At 40.5% G+C, this 21,656-nt stretch overlaps 1 protein-coding gene across 3 annotated transcripts in view; it reads left to right on the top strand.

The window, feature by feature from the left end:
* LOC149153871 (inositol-pentakisphosphate 2-kinase-like) overlaps positions 1–21,656 on the top strand; it is a 173,892-nt gene that overhangs the window by 65,802 nt on the left and 86,434 nt on the right. For all 3 annotated transcript variants that reach the window (XM_089438004.1, XM_089438002.1, XM_089438003.1), the window contains exon 3: positions 8,843–9,055. In XM_089438004.1, coding sequence (XP_089294130.1) covers positions 8,843–9,055 — 213 coding nt within the window. The remainder of the gene's footprint in view (positions 1–8,842; positions 9,056–21,656) is intronic.

Genomic DNA, 21,656 nt, shown 5'->3' with positions numbered 1-21,656 from the left:
CAGCCAGCATCCGCATTGAAATCCGTGCAGGATTTTTTGTATTTTTCCATATCTTGGGAAACGTGCAGATGGCTTCGTTAACCAATCTCATGTTGGAAGGCAGTCAGGAACATTCCAAGCAGACAAAATCTTCCTTTTACGCCTTTATGGCTAAAAGGTCGTCAGATCATGTACCGTCTTCTGCTTGGTACATTGACTCTGGTGCATCACGTCATTTCTCTCACAGGCGTGACTGGTTTATTTACTTCTCACCTTTCAGTGATTCCGTGGTATTTGGTGGAGGTGAAAAGTACATAGTGGTTGGCAGAGGTACCGTTCAGATCCAGTCTGGTGGGCGCACACTCATCTTCTTGAATGTGTACTATGTTCCTGGTATGGAAATTAATCTGCTGTCTGTCAGCCAGATTATGAGGAATTCTCCTCAGCTTGATGTAGTGTTCAGTGCGCACAAGTGCTCCATTATTGACAGGGAGACTAGTCTAACAATTGCTGTTGGACTAGAGGACCATGGTCTATACAGGCTACTTGACACCGGTGACTCTCCAGAAGTGGTCTAGCAGCACGTGTCTCTCCCATCAGTACTCTATGGCATCAGCGATATGGGCATCTAAATATGCAGTATCTCTCTCAGCTCTCTCGGGAGGGACTTGTGTCAGGATTGTCTGATATTCAGACTCAGCAGTTGGGGGTATGCGGCGCCTGTCAAGCGGGAAAGCAACATCGGTCTTCATTCAAGGATGGAGAATCTTGGCGTGCATCTAAGGTACTCCAGTTACTTCATGCTGATATTTGTGGTCTTATGAATACAGCTTCTATCACTACTTGCAAATATTTTTTACTTATTGTAGATGATTTCAGTAGAAAGATGTGGGTGTATTTTCTAAAAAATAAATCTGATGCACTTAGTACCTTTCAGAAGTTTAAAACCTTAGTTGAAAAAGAGTCTGGCTGTAACATCATGACTCTTAGGACCGACAATGGGGGGGAATTTTGTTCTTCAGCTTTTACCAACTTCTGTGATATTCATGGCATCAAACGTCAGTTAACCACACCCTACACTCCTTAGCAGAACAGTGTTGTCGAGCGTTGCAACCGCACGGTTGTTGAAATGGCTCGTTCCATGTTACAACACAAGAGTGTTCCAAACAGATTTTGGGCTGAAGCAGTATTTACTGTTGTTTAACTTCTTAACCGATCACCCACTCAAGCTGTTACAGGGAAGACTCCTGAAGAGGTTTGGTCTGGCCGTAAGCCTAAGATCAGTCATCTCAAAGTATTTGGCTTAGTTGCATATGTTTGGATTTTAGCTGCTAAGCGCTCTAAGTTGGATTCCAAAAGCCAGAAACTCATGATGACAGGGTACAGTGATCATCACAAGGCCTATAGGCTGATAGATATAGCCACTGGTCGTCTTAGCTTCAGTCGGGATGTAGTATTTGATGAAGATAAAGGATTCTTTCAATCTTCTTCTTCTGAGCAGTGTTCTGAGGATCAACCTCACAGTGTTCTTCTTCCGGTCGGTCCACCTGATGGGAGGGATGATGTAGCATCAGTATTTGATATTATGATAATACTCTATCTGAGCTTCCTCCAGAAAATAACCCTCCTCTTGCGGCCTCTATTGCTCTTGAGTCTTCTCCACCTCCTCTTGATATTGGTTCCTCTACTCCTGATATTGGTTCTTCTACTCTTCGGCCTAAATGGTGGGCTAAAACCATTGGTGATCCCCGGGATGATGAGCTCCTTGAAGGTAGAACTTCTAGACATAAGAACAGACAACAGTCTGCAGTCAATTTTGCTCTTATGGCTAACCTACACAGTATTTTTGAGCCTCAAACCTATTCAGAGGCTAAGGGTACATCTGAGTGGGAACAGGCTATGGAAGCCGAATTCCAGAGTCTTCAGAAGAATCACACATGGACACTTTCTGATCTTCCTGCAGGGAAAAAGCCCATAGGCTGCAAATGGGTGTATAAAGTGAAATACAAAGCTGATGGAACCATAGACAAGTATAAAGCTCGTCTTGTGGCTCGAGGGTTCTCACAGAAGGAAGGCATCGACTATGAGGAGACTTTTGCTCCTACAGCCAAGATGAGTACCATAAGGCTTGTCCTTGCCCTAGCAGCTCAGTTCAATTGGAAAGTTCATCAGATGGATGTAAAGAGTGCTTTCCTAAATGGTGATCTCCAAGAAGAAGTCTACATGACGCAGCCTCCAGGATTCAAGGTTGCTGGTCAAGAACAGAAAGTGTGTCGGTTAGCTAAAGCAATCTATGGATTGAAACAAGCTCCTCGGGCTTGGTACATGAAAATTGATCAGTACCTGACAGATCAGGGTTTTCAGCGGAGCCCATCTGATGCAAACCTGTATATCAAGCATACTGGTGATGATATCTTGTTTGTGGTTGTCTATGTGGATGACCTTATCATTACTGGCAGCTTTGCACATTTGATCCATGGGATCAAACAAGATTTATGCAGAACTTTTGAGATGACAGACTTGGGACTTCTTCATTACTGTCTGGGGGTTGAAGTTTGGCAGATTGAAAATCAGATCTTTCTCTCTCTGTCCAAGTATGCCAAAAATCTTGTGGACAGGTTCAGAATGCAGGATTGCAAACCGGCCACGACTCCTATGGAACCAGGGCTCAAACTTTCAGCACAGTCATCCTCTCCCCTTGTGGATGAAACTTTATTCAGGCAATTAGTGGGCAGTCTCATCTATCTTACTGCTACCAGACCTGACATCAGTTTTGCAGTAAGCTACATTTCCCGCTTCATGTCAGCTCCTAAAGCTGATCATTGGAAAGCAGCAAAGCGTGTGCTACGATATGTGCGTGGCACTTCTGATTATGGTCTCCTATACACTCGAAGTTCCAAACCTATACTCAGTGGTTACATTGATTCTGACTGGGCCGGTTTGGTTGATGACCGTAAATCTACAGCTGGGTATGTGTTTAGTCTAGGATCCGGTGCTATTACTTGGACTAGTAAGAAGCAACAGGCAGTGGCTCTCTCCTCAATAGAAGCAGAGTATCGGGGAGCAGTTAAGGCATCCTGTGAGGCAGTTTGGCTTCGACGTATGCTTGCAGATATGCATGTTTCCCAGACAGGGCCTACTTCTTTGTTTTGTGATAATCAGGGAGTGCTCAAACTTGCCAAGAATCCAGTCTTTCATGAACGAACAAAGCATGTGGAAACTCATTGCCACTACATTCGCCAGCTTGTTGAAGACGGCTCAGTTCAGTTGCAATATGTTCCCACAACAGAGCAGCCTGCTGACATTTTCACCAAGCCTCTTGGTCCTGATAAATTTGTAAAATTCAGAGGGTCTATTGGTGTTGTAAATATATTGAGCATTAAGGGAGGGTATTAGAATATTCCTATTTAGTATTTAATGCTCATTCTTTTAGCTGTTGCTATTTTTATTCTTTTAGCAGTTTCTTAGATGAAACTAATTGTTTCCATATTCTACATAGAAACTTGATGTTTCTATTATTGTAAATATCTCTGTATTATTATTGAGCTTCAGCTTGCTCATGATTAATTAATTCATTGGAAATCCATATGCGTTGTTCGCACTGTTTTATCAACAAGATACTAAGATTCGATAATGGAGGAGAGTATACATCCAAGGAGATTATAGCATTCTATAAGGAATTAGGGATTAAGAGGGAGTTGATAGTCCCATATAATCCCAAACAAAATGGAGTTGCAAAACGAAAGAACCGATCCATTGAAGAAAGTGTAAAGGCGATGTTACATGATCAAGATCTACCAAAATTTCTGTGGGGAGAAGCCATGAAGACTGCAGTATATATTCAAAATCGAAGTCCCCACAGGTCACTGGACAATAGGACTCTCGAAGAAGTATTCACTGGGAAGAAGCCTACTGTAGATCATCTCCGAATCTTTGGGTGTCCCGTATATATTCATATACCAAAGGATAAAAGAAAGAAGCTAGATCCTTCAGGCATGAGAGGAATATAAGGCTTATAAAATCTAAATAAAGAAAGGACACCATATAGAAGTAAGTCTAGATGTCATATTTGACGAAAGTATCGCATTCAAGAAATCTAAGGAACTTCCCATGGACTCTGATGACGAAGAACTTCCAGTATTTGAAGAAGAAGTTAACAGGGAAGAAGAAGAATCTCATCATGAAGATGAGGGTCCCAGTGAACCCATTCAACCTGTGGTCCTCCTCGAATCAAGAAAGAGACCAAATTGGTTGAAGTCTACACTACTTGATGCAGAAGGTCATGGAGCAATGAAAGGTTCATTTAGAGAAAGCAAGAAACCCAAAATATATTCTGGGTATGCTGCATACATGACAAAACTAATAGAAGAAGAACCATCCACTTTTGAAGAAGTTGTCAACCATCAGGAATGGAAGGATTCCATGAATGAAGAGTATCAATCTATAATGAAGAATGGAGTTTGGGAAATTGTACCTAGGCCCGAAGACAAATCTGTGGTAACTTCCAAGTGGATCTACAAGATCAAACATGCGGCAAATGGAAGTATAGATAAGTATAAGGCAAGATTTGTGGCTAGGGGCTTCTCTCAACAAGAAGGCATCGACTATGAAGAGACATTTGCTCCGACAACAAGGTATACAATGATTTGTTCATTGGTCTCTCTAGTAGCATCGATGGGATGGAACATGCACCAAATGGATGTCAAGACTGCATTTCTGAATGGCACAATTGGTGAGGAAGTCTATATAGAGCAACGCTTGGGATTTGAAATTGAAGACAGAAAGGCATATGTTTGCAGATTGAAGAAAGCATTATATAGCCTCAAGCAAGCACAAAGGGCATGGTATGCTAGAATGGATGAATATCTTCAAAGAATAGGCTTCACGAAAACTTCTGTTGATCTGAATCTCTATATCAAGGTTGTAGATGGAGAACTTGTAATCATTCTTATGTATGTAGATGATCTTCTCTTGACAGGTGTAGAAGGTCGAATTGAAGAATGTAGGAAGCAACAACAACATAATTTGACATGAAAGATCTAGGGCTGATGCATTACTACTTGGGACTAGAAGTCCGGCAAGGACCTAATGAAGTTTATTTGGGTCAAGGAAAGTACATGATCAAGATGTTGAAGAGGTTTGACATGATGGATTGCAAACCTATGATCACATCAATGATCATAAACTTGAAGAGACTAAGGAGTTTCGAATTGAGTCTTGTGGATCCCTCCAAGTATAGAGAAATGATTGGCTCACTGATGTACTTGATGAACACTTGACCAGACATATGTTTTGTAGTAAACATTCTCAGTCAATTCCAAGTGGAGCCAAAGCATGATCATTGGATATCAACAAACCATCTACTGAAATATCTGCGAGGAACTATCCACTACTGCCTAAAATATGATAGGAGGAATGATGTCCACTTGATTGGATATATAGATTCTGAATGGGGAGGCAATGAGTAGGATGGAAGAAGCATTATGGGAGAATGTTTATGATCTCTTGGATAAGCAGAAAGAAAGACAGTTTCTTTGAGTAGTGTTGAGGCTAAGTATGTTGCAAGTTGTGAAGTAGAGAAGCGGTTTGGTTGAGGAAGCTGCTATCCGACCTATTGGAAGGACCGATGGATCCTACAGTGATACATTGTGATAACACCAATTGTATATGTTTATCTGAGGACCCAGTATTTCATGGAAAGACAAAGCATATAAACAACAAGTATCACTATATTTGAGAGCTAGTACAAAATGGTGTGTTGCAACTACAATATATCTCCATTGGTGAGCAAGTAGCTGACATATTGATGAAATCTCTTCCTAACAAGAAGCTTGTGTACTTGAGAAACAAACTTGTCTTGGTTAATATATCCTCCCTAATTGACAGGGAGAGATAGGCACGTCATTCTTGTCTTCACTTGGGAAGACAAAATGGAGGATTGGGTAACCATCTGACATTCGATACTCTTTGAGGATGTGGTAGGGCATCCAAGATAAGAGTGATCGTGCACCGATATTCTTTGAGGACTAGCTATCCAAGACAGGAATATTCCAAAGAAGGTTATACTCGGTGCACACTCGAGTGGAGTATGTACCTTGAGAGACTGATGATTTTGTCTATAATCATTTGTCTCGCCAACATTGTGCTATGATCTTGTGGAGAGATAGAGATATTAGTCAAGGCATTGCTATGCGACAATGCTGGTTGATATGATGCTAGACAGATGGGTTACCAATCCGACTCTTCTGATGAGGTCTTTGCAGATTGAAAATGTCCATGTACCTCTTAGTTAAGAGGGAGTGTTGAAAATGTGTAACTAGGTTCGGTTTTCATAAGTTTGAAATGTATTTTTGATTCTTGTAAATTATGAAATAAAAGAAAATTATTATTATTGTTTTTGGAGCATGGGTTTCATGCTCAAGGTATTTTATTTTATAGGTCAAGCACCCATTGAGTGCTTCTAGGGTTTGTCTTAGGTCAAGAAGTCAAAAGAGTCATTGTCATAAGTTGAAGACCCCACTAGCACAGTGTAACTTGTAAAGAAAATTATTTTTGTCTTTAAAAGTGTCGGAATACTCTCCAAGACCAAGTTGGCCAAAAGGAAGAGCCTTGTCCACCCTTGAAGAAGCTCCTATATATAGAAGAGGACTCATCCTCCTTGAAGACACTCACTCATCTCTCATTCTAGCGAAGGAAGAAGAAGGGAGAGGTAATGAAGGAGAAGAAGGACAAAGAAGTTTTATGTTTGGGCTATCTTTGTTGGGTTGTGTTATATTCTTTCCACGACTAGCCCACGTAGTTAACGGGGGGTTAGAAGGGGGGTGGAGCCCCCCTTTGTTGCGCTGATTGCGTAGTGGGGGGAGTCACAAGGGGTTTGAGGGGTGCAGGTAACCCCACTCTATGGGGTCTGGGGCAACGCCTCGAAAAATTTTGGTTTTGGACCCTATATTAGCCTTTAGGTTGAGCGGACCTACCTATGGTTTTGTGCATGTTTTTCGCACATGGTTTTGGACGCGATGGTTTTTGGTCCATGGTTTTGGACGCGATGGTTTTTGGTCCATGGTATTGGATGCTTTGGCATGTATAAACATGTATTGTAACATTGAAAGGAACATAGTGAAAAATCAAGCTGGTAGTCCCGGTTCTGAGATCTAGGGGAAAATCTCTGTGTATATGTGTTATGCTCTTGCATTGTTTATTTTCTGTGTTTTATGTGTTATGCTCTTGCATTGTTTATTTTCTGTGTTTTAAAATTCATATGCAGGGAATTTCTGTATAGGGTTAAAACTTACAATCTTTCTCTCACATATGCAACTAACCTAGGGCATCCTTCTACAAGTTCGATCTTGGAGAAAAGGAGGCAAAGAGGTCAAGCGAAGGTCACCAAGTGTCTCTCTCAAGCTCTAGAAGTCAGGGAAAAGCAAGCGATGGTTTGAGGAGGGCTCTAGAAGAAGATCGAAGTTCCCATGTGTGGCAGCATTAGTTGCTGGGGGCCGAAATTTCAGATCTGCAGTAGGAGGCTGAAAATCTTGCAGCAAAAGGTCAAGAAGGTGTCATTGGAAGAGATTTGACTGGGTTTGACTAGATCGAATTTGGCACATCACTCAAAGAGGTTGGTCTTGGTCGTGGAGGGCATTGGTCTCAGTCTTAAGGTCATGGAATTCATCGATTGAAGAACCTATAAGGAAGAGAAGAGATTTAGGGTTTTCTTCTCAAGAGAAAAGGTGTTGCTCTGGCTTGCAGCCTATATACTGTGTCATTTTGCTTTTGTTTTTGGTAGCTGTTTGATGCTTCACACATAATAATAAGGAACAAAGTTAATAAGTGAAAAGGAACCACAAGCAATTATCAAGTAAAGATAATTAATCACAATCATTGCCCTATTGAATTCTAAACAGGTACAACAATGAAAATAATAAAACTATAATGTTATGAAGTGTCATTGGATTTCATTTAAGTTTACCACATTCACGGGAAGACCCAAAAGTTATATCACCACATCCAAGTAACAACATATGCATGGAATATCAAAATAGAGCATGTTGAAACCAAACTGTACTATCCATAAGTCCATCTGTGAATTTGAGAGGTGAGCGTGGAGCATCTGATATACTACAGCTGAACTGGCATAATCATGTCTGATGGAGAAATTGCGGGATTCAACTGCTCGAGTCTAGAGAGTTTGGGCTAGAAAGGTCATGAAGTCAGCAACCATACATCCCCTCAAGGGTGCTTCTAAGGTAGTTACTCTTTGGGGGTTAACATCCACAATAAAATTCCAATTTTGGGAAAAAGGTAATCATGCTAATTGTGGTGATGTAAAATGGCTTTCGAGGTAGGGGAAGAGATTGTATGGTTGTTCATTTGATGCCATGGCCTATTCTATGGTATCGGCAATTTTATTAAAGATTCTGTTTTTATTTTTTACTAGTTGTAATTCTTATTGGTAATGTTACATTGCATTATTGTCCATCTCATATATAAGGTGACCTTTGACACATTTGATGTGTAATAGCTAGGGCTTGTTGGACAATTTCTATGTTGGAGGGTTTGTTGTTCTTAGGATTGAGCACATGCCACATAAATTGTAGCACTTTTTATTTTTTTGGATACAATTCTTCCTTTAACTATTAGTATGAACAAGAGAATATACAAAAAAGCTGGCCACAAAAGCCACCACAAGCACTGTCTAAGCTCTAACACAGGTCTTGTTACACGCCAAAAATGCCCATCACCCTAACACTGGTCCCTTGGGCATATATATAATATAAAAGTCCAATGTATATTGTTTAATTTTGTAGAAATCCATATATTTAGGTACTTCTTGTGGAAACCTATATTTTTACACTTGTCTCTCTTGCAGGTTGGAAAGGTACTACGTGTAAAGAAAGCTCCTATAAAGTTCCTCAAGGATAGTCACTTAAGAAACAAGGCTCCTGTTTTATCAGTTGAAGAGCAATCAATATGGTCAGGTTGGAAGGAAGTTGTTGAAGCAAACTCCAAGGAAATTCTGGCTCAAGCATATGTACAACATGTCATTGGCCCATTATTAGGTTCTCAGTATGTTGATCCTGGGGTATGTTGTGTGCCAGTCTTACTTTATGATTATTTTATAAACCACAAAAAATGATTGCTTAGAAATTCCTTTACGTTTCATGTTCATGTTGTATTTATTTTATGGTAAGGAACTGAACTGAGTGCATCTACTTTTAGACAGATATATCCATGAATCAAAGTTTTAAATGGAGTAAATTTCTTTTTTTCTCATATTCCTGAAGCACAAGCATATGACATAAAGTTCCATCAAGAAAACATAGGTCATTGCTAAATGTCAATGTGGAGATTTTTTGGAATCTGTGGGGTGGGGTGATCTTATTTTAAACTCGCTTGAAGACCTTATATTCCAGGATTATATGTTGGAATTCTAGCATCCTGACTAAATTTTTCTTAACTTGTTATCATATATAAAATGGGAAATATATTTTATCCTTTTTGAAAAATTTAGACTAATTTTTTTAGTTGTGCAAACAACCTTGAATTGGCCAAGAGAGCTACTTAACTAACCCAGTGATCTTATGGCCCAACTTGTCTCAGTTTATTCAAAATTTCCTGCAAGGCCCATTTCTCACCCTCTTCACATTGAAATGATATGTAGCTTCGGTACTTATTTCATGAAAAATTTCAGTCTTGTATATTTTAAACTCTACTGGACTTTTTCATTTTTGCCTGTTCAATTCTTCTCTAACAATGAACTCTTTATGGAAGGATTAAAGGTTGCGTTTTCATTCAACACAATACCAGAGACAGTGAACAATAAAATGTTTGAAATGGTTAACACATACGGATGTGCAGATATGTCAGACTTAATGACATATTTTCGTTTATCAATGTCATTCATAGGTGGTATATACATATACATTAACAAGGGGCGACATGTTGCATTATTCCCACAATTAATGACTTGTTTTATCATTAATATGATATTGTCCTAACTTATCGTCAACTTTTCCTGGCATAATACATCTAAGATTTATAAAATAAATATGAAATTTCTGACAAACACCCTTAATCTTGATTTCATTTTTAGTGTTTCCAAACAAGTTTTAAAATTTTAAGCACTCAAGCTTCACTTTTCTGAGTGCTTTGGTGAAAATGTTAGCTACTTGATATTGTGACTTGCGAAAAATAAGCTCTATCTCCTTATTCTGTGGCCCTTTGATGTAGTGACGATGAAAATCTATGTGTTTTGTTTTTGAATGAAAGTATGAAACATTGGATTCCTTGTCAGTTTTCTCACACAATGATTGTCACACTTCAAGATTTTTGGTCGCATTTGCTGTAACCTCAATACACTCATTATCCCACCTAATCAAGCTGTTTCATAAGTTGCTCTCACTGCTGTTTTCTATTCTTTTCATATTTGATTAAAGTGTCATCAAAGTTTGCTTTTTTATTTATCCAAGAAATTAGATCACTTCCAAGGTTGAAAACGTAACCTGATGGTTGATTTTTTGGCATCAACTTCTGCTCAATTTGTGTCCAAAAAACTGCTCAACCTGAATTAAATTTTAAAAAACAATTCCAAAATGCAAAGTACCTTTGATATACCTCACTACACTCTTTGTTGCATTCCAATGCAGCAACTCGGGACAGTTAAAAGATTTTCACAAAATACCTGCTGCATAGTTTATATTTGGTTTGGTTGTTGTAAGATGAATCAAATGCCCTAAAATTTGATAATATGTTGTTTCATTTACCACGGTTGACATATCATCTTTTGAAAGTTTCAATCCTACCTCCAGTGGTGTCTTATTGAATTGCAATTTTCTTCCCTGAGCTTCTAAATCAATTCTATTGGTACTTTGCTTGAGATAAAAATGTCCTAATCTCTTTTTCACTGAACTTCAATTCCTAACCAATAATATGATAATCCCAAATTTTCATATCAAAAGCTTTAAAGTTTACACATTACCTTTCTCTTCAACAATCAATCTGGTACTTTTACCTATGATTATCAAATTATCAATGTAAAGTACCATGACAATGATTTCACCTTCCTTTGGTTTGAAATAAAGATTGGGATTTGAATCAGTTCTTTTAAATGCAATGGATGTAATAAATTGATCAAACTTGCATATCATGCTCAAGGTCCTTGCTTCAAATTGTACAATGCTTGGCCTGTATGTTAAATTTTTGTAGCTATGGTCGGTCTTCATAATTTATATTTTAGCCCTTGTAATGTATAAAGAATTTGTAAGACATGTTCTTCATGTAGGTTTGATTATTTAGCCCTTGAAAGAATTATTGTAAGACATGTTCTTCATGTCATTTTGATTATTTAGCCCTTGAAAGAATTATTGTAAGACATGTTCTTCATGTCGGATTTAGAAGAGAAAATTTCGAAATTTGAATTTTGAAATTTTGGCTCCAAAATAGTTAAGTTGACCCTCCCTCAAGTCAAGTCAGCCACAGTGAAGAGACACCCATTTGCGAAAGCAGAACACTATATAAAGGCATTTGACATTCTCCACAAAGGCACCATTCAACCTTACACAAGAAAGAGGTTTATGAGCATCCAAGCGAAGGACAAGAAGGACGAAGATCTTTTTCTCTCTCTCTAGCTCACATTTCTCTCTGTAGACCTTGCACGTGTCAATTCTAGGCAACAGTTTCTAGACAGGCCAAAGTTGCAGGGCCAAAATTGCAGGGTCGAGTTGCAGAGCTAAATCGCAGGGCAGTTTGGAGGCTTGACTTGAGGGATTTGGACCAAGTTTGATCATAATCTTGGTTGGTCTGTTTGACCTCATAGTTGACTAGCAGCATTAGGTTCATCTCTTGTTGAACTGAATATTTTTTCTAAAAAAAGGTTGTTGGATTCCCCCCCTAAGTGGGTTTTCCCAGGGTAAATCTTGTGTTTACTTTGTGCATTGTGATCTCTACTATCCTTATGGTTTTATGGTTGAATTTCTGAAGTGTGATTGCTTATTGATAAACTAGAATTGTTAAAAGAAGATATATATCATTAGAAGTAATTATTGATATTTCAAAAATATTGTGCTTGTATTTATTGCACTTGAAAACTTAACATGGTATCAGAGGTTTGGTGACGAAAAGGACATTGAGATCACTCTTGAAGAATCTTTGGTAAGAGATCACTTGTGGAAAACCCTATATCTATATAATCTATTTGCTTGTCTATGACTATGGGTTCCCATATGAAGGAAGAAAACATATTAGAAGGAGCTACAAACTTAGGGCTTGGAAAACAAGGATTGGCCTTCTTCCAAAGGAAGATCTCTTGGGTATTGTGAAGGGTAAGGTCACTGAACTGGAAAAAGATGAAAATACAACTAGAAGTATTATTATAGATTCCGTCAGAGATCAATTGATTCCTTATATGGCAAATTTTGACTCTTCAAAGAAAATGTATAATGGCTCAATTGCATTGTAAAGTATCAACAATATTGGTCAAGCAATGACTTTGAAGGATGAGCTTCGTGATGTTAGAATGACAAGGAATGATACTATAACCTCATACTTTATGAGGATTTCTCAGTTGAGAGATCGACTTAAGCGATTGATGAAATAATTCCTGAAAAGGAACTAGTGACTACAACACTTAATGGTTTACCTAAATCATGGGATTCATTTGCAACAAGAATATGTGCCAGAAAAGATGTTCCAAAGTTTGAGGAACTATGGACTACTTGTACTCAATAAGAATCAAGACTCATGTCAAGAGGAATGATTCAAAGATATGAAGAAGGTGACTCTCAAGCTTATGCAGTGTGTTTCAAGAAAGGTGGAGGAAGAAAGAAGTTTCGCTTTCAAAGAAGAAATGGAGGAAGAAGAAATGAAGGAAAAAGACCTGAGAAGGAAGATCTGCTCCCTAAGGAAAGAGAGACATATCAAAAGATCAATGCTATCATTGTCATAAATTTGGTCATTGTAGAAGCGATTGTCTTGAAAGATTGAATGATAGAAAGAGGAAAGGAAACCAACATGCTACCACAGTAGACTTGGATGAACTTCCAAAGAAGGCTAAGAATGAAGATCCAGGGATAAAGAATTCTTCTATTTTTCTGTTCTGACTAGTTCTATTGTATAGAGTGAAGACTTGTGGCTAGTATATAGTGGTGCCTTAAGGCACATGACGGGAGATAGAGACAACCTCACAAGTTGATGGAAAGAAGATTAGCACAAAAGGTTGAACTTGGAGACAATAACAATTATGTAGTCAAAGGCATTGGGAAAACATCCATTGAGCTACAATGGGTAATAATGTTCATCTTAGCAATATATTTTATGTTCTCAGTCTAAAGAAGAATTTGGTTTCTATTTCATGCTTGGAAGATAAAGGAGATAGAGTAGCAATTGTTGATGGAAAAGTTCTTATTTGGCCTTGTTACACACCATTTTGTGGGTGATATCCCCAAGAGATTTTTTTTTTCTCCAAGATGGTCCTCAGCCGGCAACCGACAGCCCCTTATAGCAACCAGCTAGATCATTGTGCCATTTCTCTGCCACTTGAGCCAGCCATGTGGTCCCTCACCCATTTACCATGATCATATGTTTGAAGGTGGGGCTCCCGAACCTAAAGATATGCCTTATCATTTGGTAATTGAGTATTGTAGTTTGTTTATCATGGATACTTTTGGGCATGGATTAATGTGGGGATTCGGCGGAAAGAATGTGTTAGGTCTTTGCTCCTGTCCCCTAGACCCCTTTTGGATATTAACCTCAAATTCTAGTCCCATGGGATCTCTTTTTTGACCACATGGCTTTAGGGATGGTATTTCACGGGAAACCCTGATTTTGGTTGCATGGTCCCGCTCCCTTATCTGCTTATATTACCCCCTTTCCACTCATTATTACCCCATTCATCATTTCTCCCACTTGGGTCCACATTCCTCCACTGGGTCCACATAGGGATAGCTTGCCCCTTCGCGTTGCCCTCTGTAATATCCCCAATTTTGATTTTCAGTATTAGAGGTGAGTTTGGGAAGAGGACGCAATTTTGACATCGAGACTTAGGAGGAAAAGAGAATATTTCGTCTCTCGTGGAAAGTGGGGACCACAAGAAAGAGAAATTTGACCCAAGGAGGGAATTCACACTCTTGGAAGAGAGAGGAAAGAGAAGGGAGTGCGAATTAGGAGAGAGAGATAGAGAGTCGGGACCACAAGGAGAGAATGAGCCACGAATTATAAATAGAGCAAGAGGCACTCATTTTGGTCATTCATTCATCTATTTAGAAACTTGTCTTTGACATAGCATGCTTGAGCGTAAGGCAAGTCTACAAGTGTTGTTTAGCACACGAGTGTCTTCGAGCGGAAATATCAACCCTTTCTTCGATGGACTTCGAGTGCTAGCCCAAGGAGCGAGTTCCGTCTTTTTCCGATTGTTCTAGCAGTGGGAGTGCAAGTTTGTGTGGAGGAGACACTAGTAGCAGCGCAAGGATTGTGCAGTGCTTGGAGGAGACACACTTGGGAGTTGAGGAGTGAACGGAGTTTGGACCTAAAACTTGAGGTTGAGTTCGGGGAAGTGCTGCGGGTGCTTTTCTAGCATTTTGGCAAAGCAACAAATGCAACATTTGCTATAGGTTACATCTTTTGCTTGTGGAGGAGGGCCAAGCATTTGGGTTCAATTTTGGAGTGTCAAAACAAGGACAAACCCTTTCTGGGTTTTTCAGGTTTTTTGACAGACCTCAGAAATAATTTGGCAGAATTTTCTAGGCACATTTGAGGGGTCAAACAGGGGTCCCAATTCAAGCAGCAGCTAGAGGTGCTAGAGGAAATTTGAGCTGAAATTCCGAGGTCAACATTTGGCCAATTCCTTTGTGGGTTTTCGTGGGTTATTGGTGGAGAGGTCGGGGTTAATTTACCAGAATTTTCTAAGCACTGGAGGAAGCTCTAACAACAAATCTTCACACCTAGCAACGTATTTGTGGGCAATTCAGCACAGAGCTAGGAGATAGAGCAACAACATTTTTTTTTAGTGTGGTTCACGAACACCCTGGTCAGTGAGTGGTCGCTACGTCCACGGAAAAATCTGGGCTAATCGCCCCTCGGCCTACTCGCAAGACCTAACCTCAAGGGCTTTGAGCAGAATCGACCCTGTGACCTCCCGATGGCGAGGCACGGTTTTTGACCAACTGAGCTAACCCTTGGGTCTAGGAGATAGAGCAACAACATATTTGAGGGGGACTTCTTATTATTCATTTGGGCTTCGATAGCTTGCCTTGGGCAAGCCTAGGTGCACTCTTTTCAGCACCTCATTGTACCCTCTTCATATTATAATAAAATGGCTCAACAGTGCAGTTTTTGGCTTTAAAATGATGTTTTGATGCTTGAGTATTTTTCTGCGTATTTTTGGCTATGCTTGCTTCGTTTATCATTGTATATGTCCATTAGGATTATTACAATGATATTAGAGCATGATCTTGGCTCAGCCTATGGAAACCCTTCGTTCTATGACAAGACCAGAATAAAAAGCTAAGAAATCATGGAATCCAAAGAAAGGTTAGAATCAAACAACATGGTGATAACCTTGATTGAGGTGATTAGGATGCAACAAATGATGATTGATGTGGGGGAGAAATTGATTCATTCCGTAATTGAGAATCCAGACATGATTGCAACTGATGTGGAGTTATTGGGAGCAAACTGGGGGGCATACCAATCATTGGGTCATGGCATTCAAGTGTCCCTCTCTTCTTGGGAGTTTTGTGAACTAAGAGGCATGCACAAACCAATGGAGTTTCAGAGGTATTTTGCTGGGATGATGAGGATGATTCAAGAAGAAGACGAGAGAGTAGTTCAAGGAGCCATGGTTGGCAAGGAGACAGTTGACCATACACTCGTTGATGAGATGCCATCCGTTGTTGAGGTATCCATTGATGGATATCTCGGGTTTTGTCCGAGTTCTTAGGTGATAGTAGTGCACCAAAGGTTGATGAGGTGCCGGGGGACATCTCCCCTGTTGATGAGGAGCTAATAGGTATAGGGGCATCTAGATCTATGACAAAGGGCTAGCCATTGATGAGGGGCAACATAGAGACCACACGTTGGTATTCTAGCACAGTTCGCTTCAGCGGCGCACTGACAGGATCTACAACGTTATCAGCCCACCCCTACAATTGAGTTGAGGGAGGTAGAGTTGTCTAGACATACCAGAGGGGATGACCAGGTTAGCAGCACTATTGGGTCACCTTTTCCCATTGGAGAGAGGGAAACAGAGCTACCTAGTCAGATCTCATGTGTTGACCTGGATAGCAGGATGAGACGATTAGAGTTGCATAGGGTGTAACATCTGCATGTTGGGGTTGTTCTATGTGCAGGAGTTCATGCATTCGATCCCTCTCTTGGCATTGGATGGCGGGAGATTCTGAGTTGGTACCCTGTGGAGTGGGCTATGGAGATGGTGGTGGACCTAGGTGTAGCGCAGTAGGAGCTTCCAAGCACTGGGGATACCGACAACCCAAATTGGCATTGGGTTCCGGGTGGGACTACCTATCATTTCCCAGGTATGTCAGTTGGATACAACCTGGATGGTACAATTGACCTAGCAGTTGAGCATGCACATTTGCTAGGGGAGTCTCGGTCAACATCAGTGACCAACCAGTTTATGGACAAATTCCTTTGGTTGTCTTGGTATGACGTCTGTACATGGGATCATTGGGTGATCAACATACTCTGGCAGGAGTTTGTCAAAGGAGGTGACATTGGCAGGCCACTAGACAGTGCGTTGTATGGAGCTTGGGACTCTTCACTTTGGTGTGGGGCACAGAGGATGCAGAGGAGCAGCGCAGTGGTAGCATCACTGCTGACACACAAGGAGATTCACTTCTCGGATCCCTCAGGGGGGATTTGGAGTGATGCGATGGTGGAGGTGATGATATCGATGAAGTGTGGGCCAACACGTAGAGACACAGCTTTAGGCCATCAGATCGAGTGATGTGTGGGAGCATCTTGTATTGAGCAGTGGACTACAGGTGGACATGGAGATGCATGGTGATGTATCATATTGTGTTGGGTCGTGTTGTGCAGTAGGAGTGCCTTACATAACATTGAGTACACGTGGGGAGTGAATGGTGCCTTGATGCAGATAAGGCTTCGAGAGAGTTATCAGGAGATCCGAGGTAGAGAGAGTGTCATCCGTAGGATCACTCTTGAGCATTCCGACAGAATTTTGATCATACCCTTTGGGACATACTCGCCCATCATCCTCCATTGTTTCTTCCAGTCACAAAGTGTTTGTTTGTTTCCCTTTGACACTCTCCATTCAAGCAACAGGCATGGGAGGCTCACCCTAGACAGTTGGATGAGACATCGCATGTCATATGCTGGGGGGAGACTCTCCAGTTGAGACCCTTGGTAGGTGCATGAGTTGTCAAATACAGGCTTAGGGATGGCGTGGTTGATAGCCGAGGTAGCATATGTTCCACCCATGAGCTCACACTTTAGGAATGGTGGATGGTAGACTTCGCCTTCAGGAGTGTACCCAGACTCCAAAAAGTGTCTAGGTGTATCGCTAGGAGTTGGGGTAGCGGATTTCTCTGCGTGGTCTGGCAGGAGCAGGGTAGGTTCGCATGTGTGGGACATACTCTTGATACTTTGAGTCCACCCAAGGGATACATACAGGGGATAAAGATGAGGGCCAGATGGGTTCTAGCAGATAGCAGCGCTACGCATCGACATCCTACGAGGAGAGGGAGTTATGAGCTCCCCGTATGTTTGGTGGATCCAGAGACCTGGTTGGCGAGTGGATCACTTCCCTTTGTGATAAGCAGGGTCATGGAGAGGGTGATCCAGTTCACTTTGGGTTTGACACATGGGGGATCACCGAGACCTCCACGACATGGCGAGGCAGACTTATCTTGTTATGGCTGAGGGTCGAGATTGGCAGTGGAAGGGTAGATATTGGCATCATGGGGCTGGCCGGGCAGGATGAGCTTGGCTCTCACAGATCTTTTGCCACTAGGCCTCATGAGAGGAGGATACAATCTGCACAGGGTGGAGAGTATGTCATAACCAGAGTAGCATAACTTCAGCATGGTGGCACCTCTCTACGATTAGCAGGGGACTTGATCATAACTGCTCTTCACATCTCAATAACCTTTATGGATGAGCTAGCTACTATAGGAGGAGATCGAACAGATCTTCCATTGGGCTTTAGCGAGTCATCGATTGTGTGGGGAACTTCATTAGCATGGTAGGTGGGCCAGTGGGATGATATCAGGTGAAGCTCACATGAGCAAGACGCTATCTCTGCAGGGATTGGGTGGTATCTTCGAGGGTATACTTCTAGAGTGCATGGGATGGCCTACGTGGTAGGACAACTTCATGAGGAGTTGGGCATGGTGCTGCATTATCATGATCACCTACTCATTGATGGTATATAGAGGACTTCTTGTACTTATACCGGGCAAGATAGTGAGTGGAGCAAGGGGAACTTCAGGTGGGACAAGATGGATTGGGATCCTGGTATTCAGGGATTCTTTCATGTTAGGACAGTGCAAAGACCTAGGATGACTTAGTGGCACATTTGGGACCCCGGTATTACTGATGATGATAGGGGTGATCAACAGACAGAGGAGGCGCTGGTTTAGGCATTGTTTGAGGATAAGCAATTTTTGGTGGGGAGGACTGTAATATCCCCAATTTTGATTTTCAGCATTAGAGGTGAGTTTGGGAAGAGGACGCAATTCTGGCACCAGGACTTAGGAGGAAAAGAAAATATTGCGGCTCTAGTGGTAAGTGGGGACCTCAAGGAAGAAAAATTCGACCCAAGGAGGGAAGAGAGAGGAAAGAGAAGGGAGTGCGAATTAGGGGAGAGAGAGAGAGAGTGGAGACCAAAAGGAGAGGAGCCACGAATTATAAATAGAGCAAGAGACACTCATTTTAGTCATCCATTCATCTATTCATAAACTTGTCTTTGACATAGTACGCTTGAGCGGAAGCCAAGTTTGCAAGTGTTATTTAGCACATGAGTGTCTCTGAGCGAAGATCTCAACCCTTGCTTCGGTGGACTTCGAGTGCCAGCCCAAGGAGGGAGTTCCATCCTTTTCCTATTGTTCCAGCAGTGGGAGTGCGAGTTAGTGTGGAGGAGACACTAGCAGCATCGCAGAGACTGCATAGTGCTTGGAGGAGACACACTTGGGAGTTGAAGAGTGAAGGGAGCTTGAGCTTAAAACTTGAGGTTGAGTCCGGGGAAGTGTTGTGGGGGCTTTTCCAGCATTTTGGTGGAGTAGCAAATGCAACATTTGCTATAGGTTACATCTTTTGCTTGTGGAGGAGGGCCAAGCATTTGGGGTCAATTTTTGTGTGTCAAAACTAAGACAAACACTTTCTGGGCTTTTGACAGGGACTTCAGAAATATTTTGGCAGAGTTTCCTGGACAGATTTGAGGGGTCAAATAGGGGTCCCAATTCAAGTAGTAGCTAGAGGAGCTAGAGGAAATTTGGGCCAAAATTCCAAGGTCAACATTTGCCCAATTCCTTCGTGATTTTTTGTGGGTTATTGGTGGAGAGGCCGAGGTTAATTTCCCGAAATTTGCAGAGCACTGGAGGAGGCCCTAGCAGCAGATCTTCACACCCAATAGTGTATTTGTGGGCAGTTCAGCGCAAAGCCAGGAGATAGAGCAACAACATAGTTGAGGGGGGCTTTTTATTATTAATTTGGGCTTAGCTAACTTGCTTTGAGCAAGCCCAGGTGCACTCTTTCCAACACCTCATTTACCTTCTTCAATTATAATAAAATGGCTCAGTAGCACAATTTTTGGCTTTAAAATGGTGTTCTGATGCTTGAGTATTTTTCTGTGTGTTTTTGGCTATGTTTGCTTTGTTTATCATTATATATTTCCATTAGGATTATTACACCTTCACTTTGGGTCAGGCCTGGAATGATGCCCCAAAGGTTGATGCAGCTAAAAAGATAGATAAAGGCACATCTGGCCACATTCAACAGGAAAATGTACAACAAAATGCAAAAGATGGTCGGGACAAACACATTTAGCACATAGGCAAAAGCCAATACATGAGCTCTACCCCATCATCATGGCCATCACCTTGGTTCTTATTGATTTCTAGTAGCATCGGATGTGCTCTAAGTCTCAAAATTTGCAGGGAGGCTTAGACACATGCATTCTCCAATACCTAGCAATCGTTTTGGGAAATTCCACCCGTGGATAATTTTATTAAAATAATTAATTATTTTTAATGGGTCCTATTGCTCCTATCGCATACACCTACCTACAAGTCAGTGAGAAAAAACTTTCAACCCCACAATGTGTGATTAGTGATAGGGAACTAAGAGAAGGGGTTGTCACAGTGTTCCCGACTCTCTCCGTCTAATATATCCTAGGTTAGCTAAGGGGGATGGTCCCTAATGAAAAATTAAGTTAAAAGTGATATGAGGTTCTAGGAGTAAAGTTAATTTGGATTACTTGTAAAAAAATAACTTGTTTCCAAGAATTAAGCAAGCATATAAATGCGCAAATTTCAATGTATAGACGAATGCATTCAAGTAAATAACAATAACTAGCTCAAAAAATGGAATCAAGATACAATGATAGACAATTCAAATGTTAGACTAGAATAATCATATGAACACCAATTGCAACCATAAAGGAAATAGTACTTTGGAAGAAAATGCCCCAGATAACAAGATACATCAATTACTCATGAGCATAATGATCATCGAAGCAATAGCATGAAATAGATCTACACCAATGATCAATATTCTAAGTACAAGACAAATTAAATTGTTGCAAAAGTAAAAGACTCACAATACACCAATGATCAATATTCTAAGTACAAGAAAATTAAATTGTTGCAAAATTAAAAGATTCATAATACTTGCATCATAAATGCTTCTTGAAATGAAAAGAATGATATTTGCAAATGAAACTCAAAACACATCAAGATAGCAAAATGGGAAATTGCAAGTAAAGTAAAATGATGATGTAAATGTGCTCTTGGTTGATTTTATTAGTTAAAATCTAAAAGCAAGATTTCAATTAAACTCCAATCCTTAGACTTCACCCTCGCCCGAAAATTTGGATCTCACAGTGAGGAGTCAATAGAGGTGGAGGGTTCCTAAATGTCTATATAACCAACTTAAGTTGGAGGTTAATTTTGAATGAGGCTTTGGAAGCTTGTAAATGCAACTAATTTAATATCCCTACTATGTCATGCAAGTAAATTTGCAAAAGTTAAGTAAATGATAGAAATTGCCTTAAACACAAGATTGCATATACATGTAGGATTTGTGAAAAATATTTGCTTTGCCTTATGATAGTTTTGTGATTTACTCAGAAGCAAATAAAACTTGAGAGATGTTTTGCATGTAAGTAAATAACAATGCTTGTGATTAAGTGAACTCAAGATTGATTAACTTTGCAAAAGAAATGGACTTGAATTTGCAATATGAAATTAAAATGACTTATAGAAAATTAAGTTAATAAACATGTGAAGAGTAGATTGTTCAAAGTAAAGTGTTTGTAGCTTAAATCAACATATCAAATGGAGAATGCAAAACATTTAAGTTGAATTGTAGCAAACATATTTGAACAAAATAAAAATTTGATGAGTGAGGCTGTGTAAATTTTAAGCATGCAATTAAAATGGAAAATGAGAAGATGCAAAAGTTAATTCACTCACATGTTTCTCTCCCTAAAT

The sequence above is a fragment of the Pinus tabuliformis genome, chromosome 9, assembly GCF_031772625.1.
Source record: "Pinus tabuliformis cultivar Carrire ecotype Pingquan chromosome 9, CPIR1, whole genome shotgun sequence".
In the NCBI taxonomy this organism is placed as follows: Eukaryota; Viridiplantae; Streptophyta; class Pinopsida; order Pinales; family Pinaceae; genus Pinus; species Pinus tabuliformis.
This window is presented reverse-complemented; position numbering and strand designations above follow the sequence as displayed.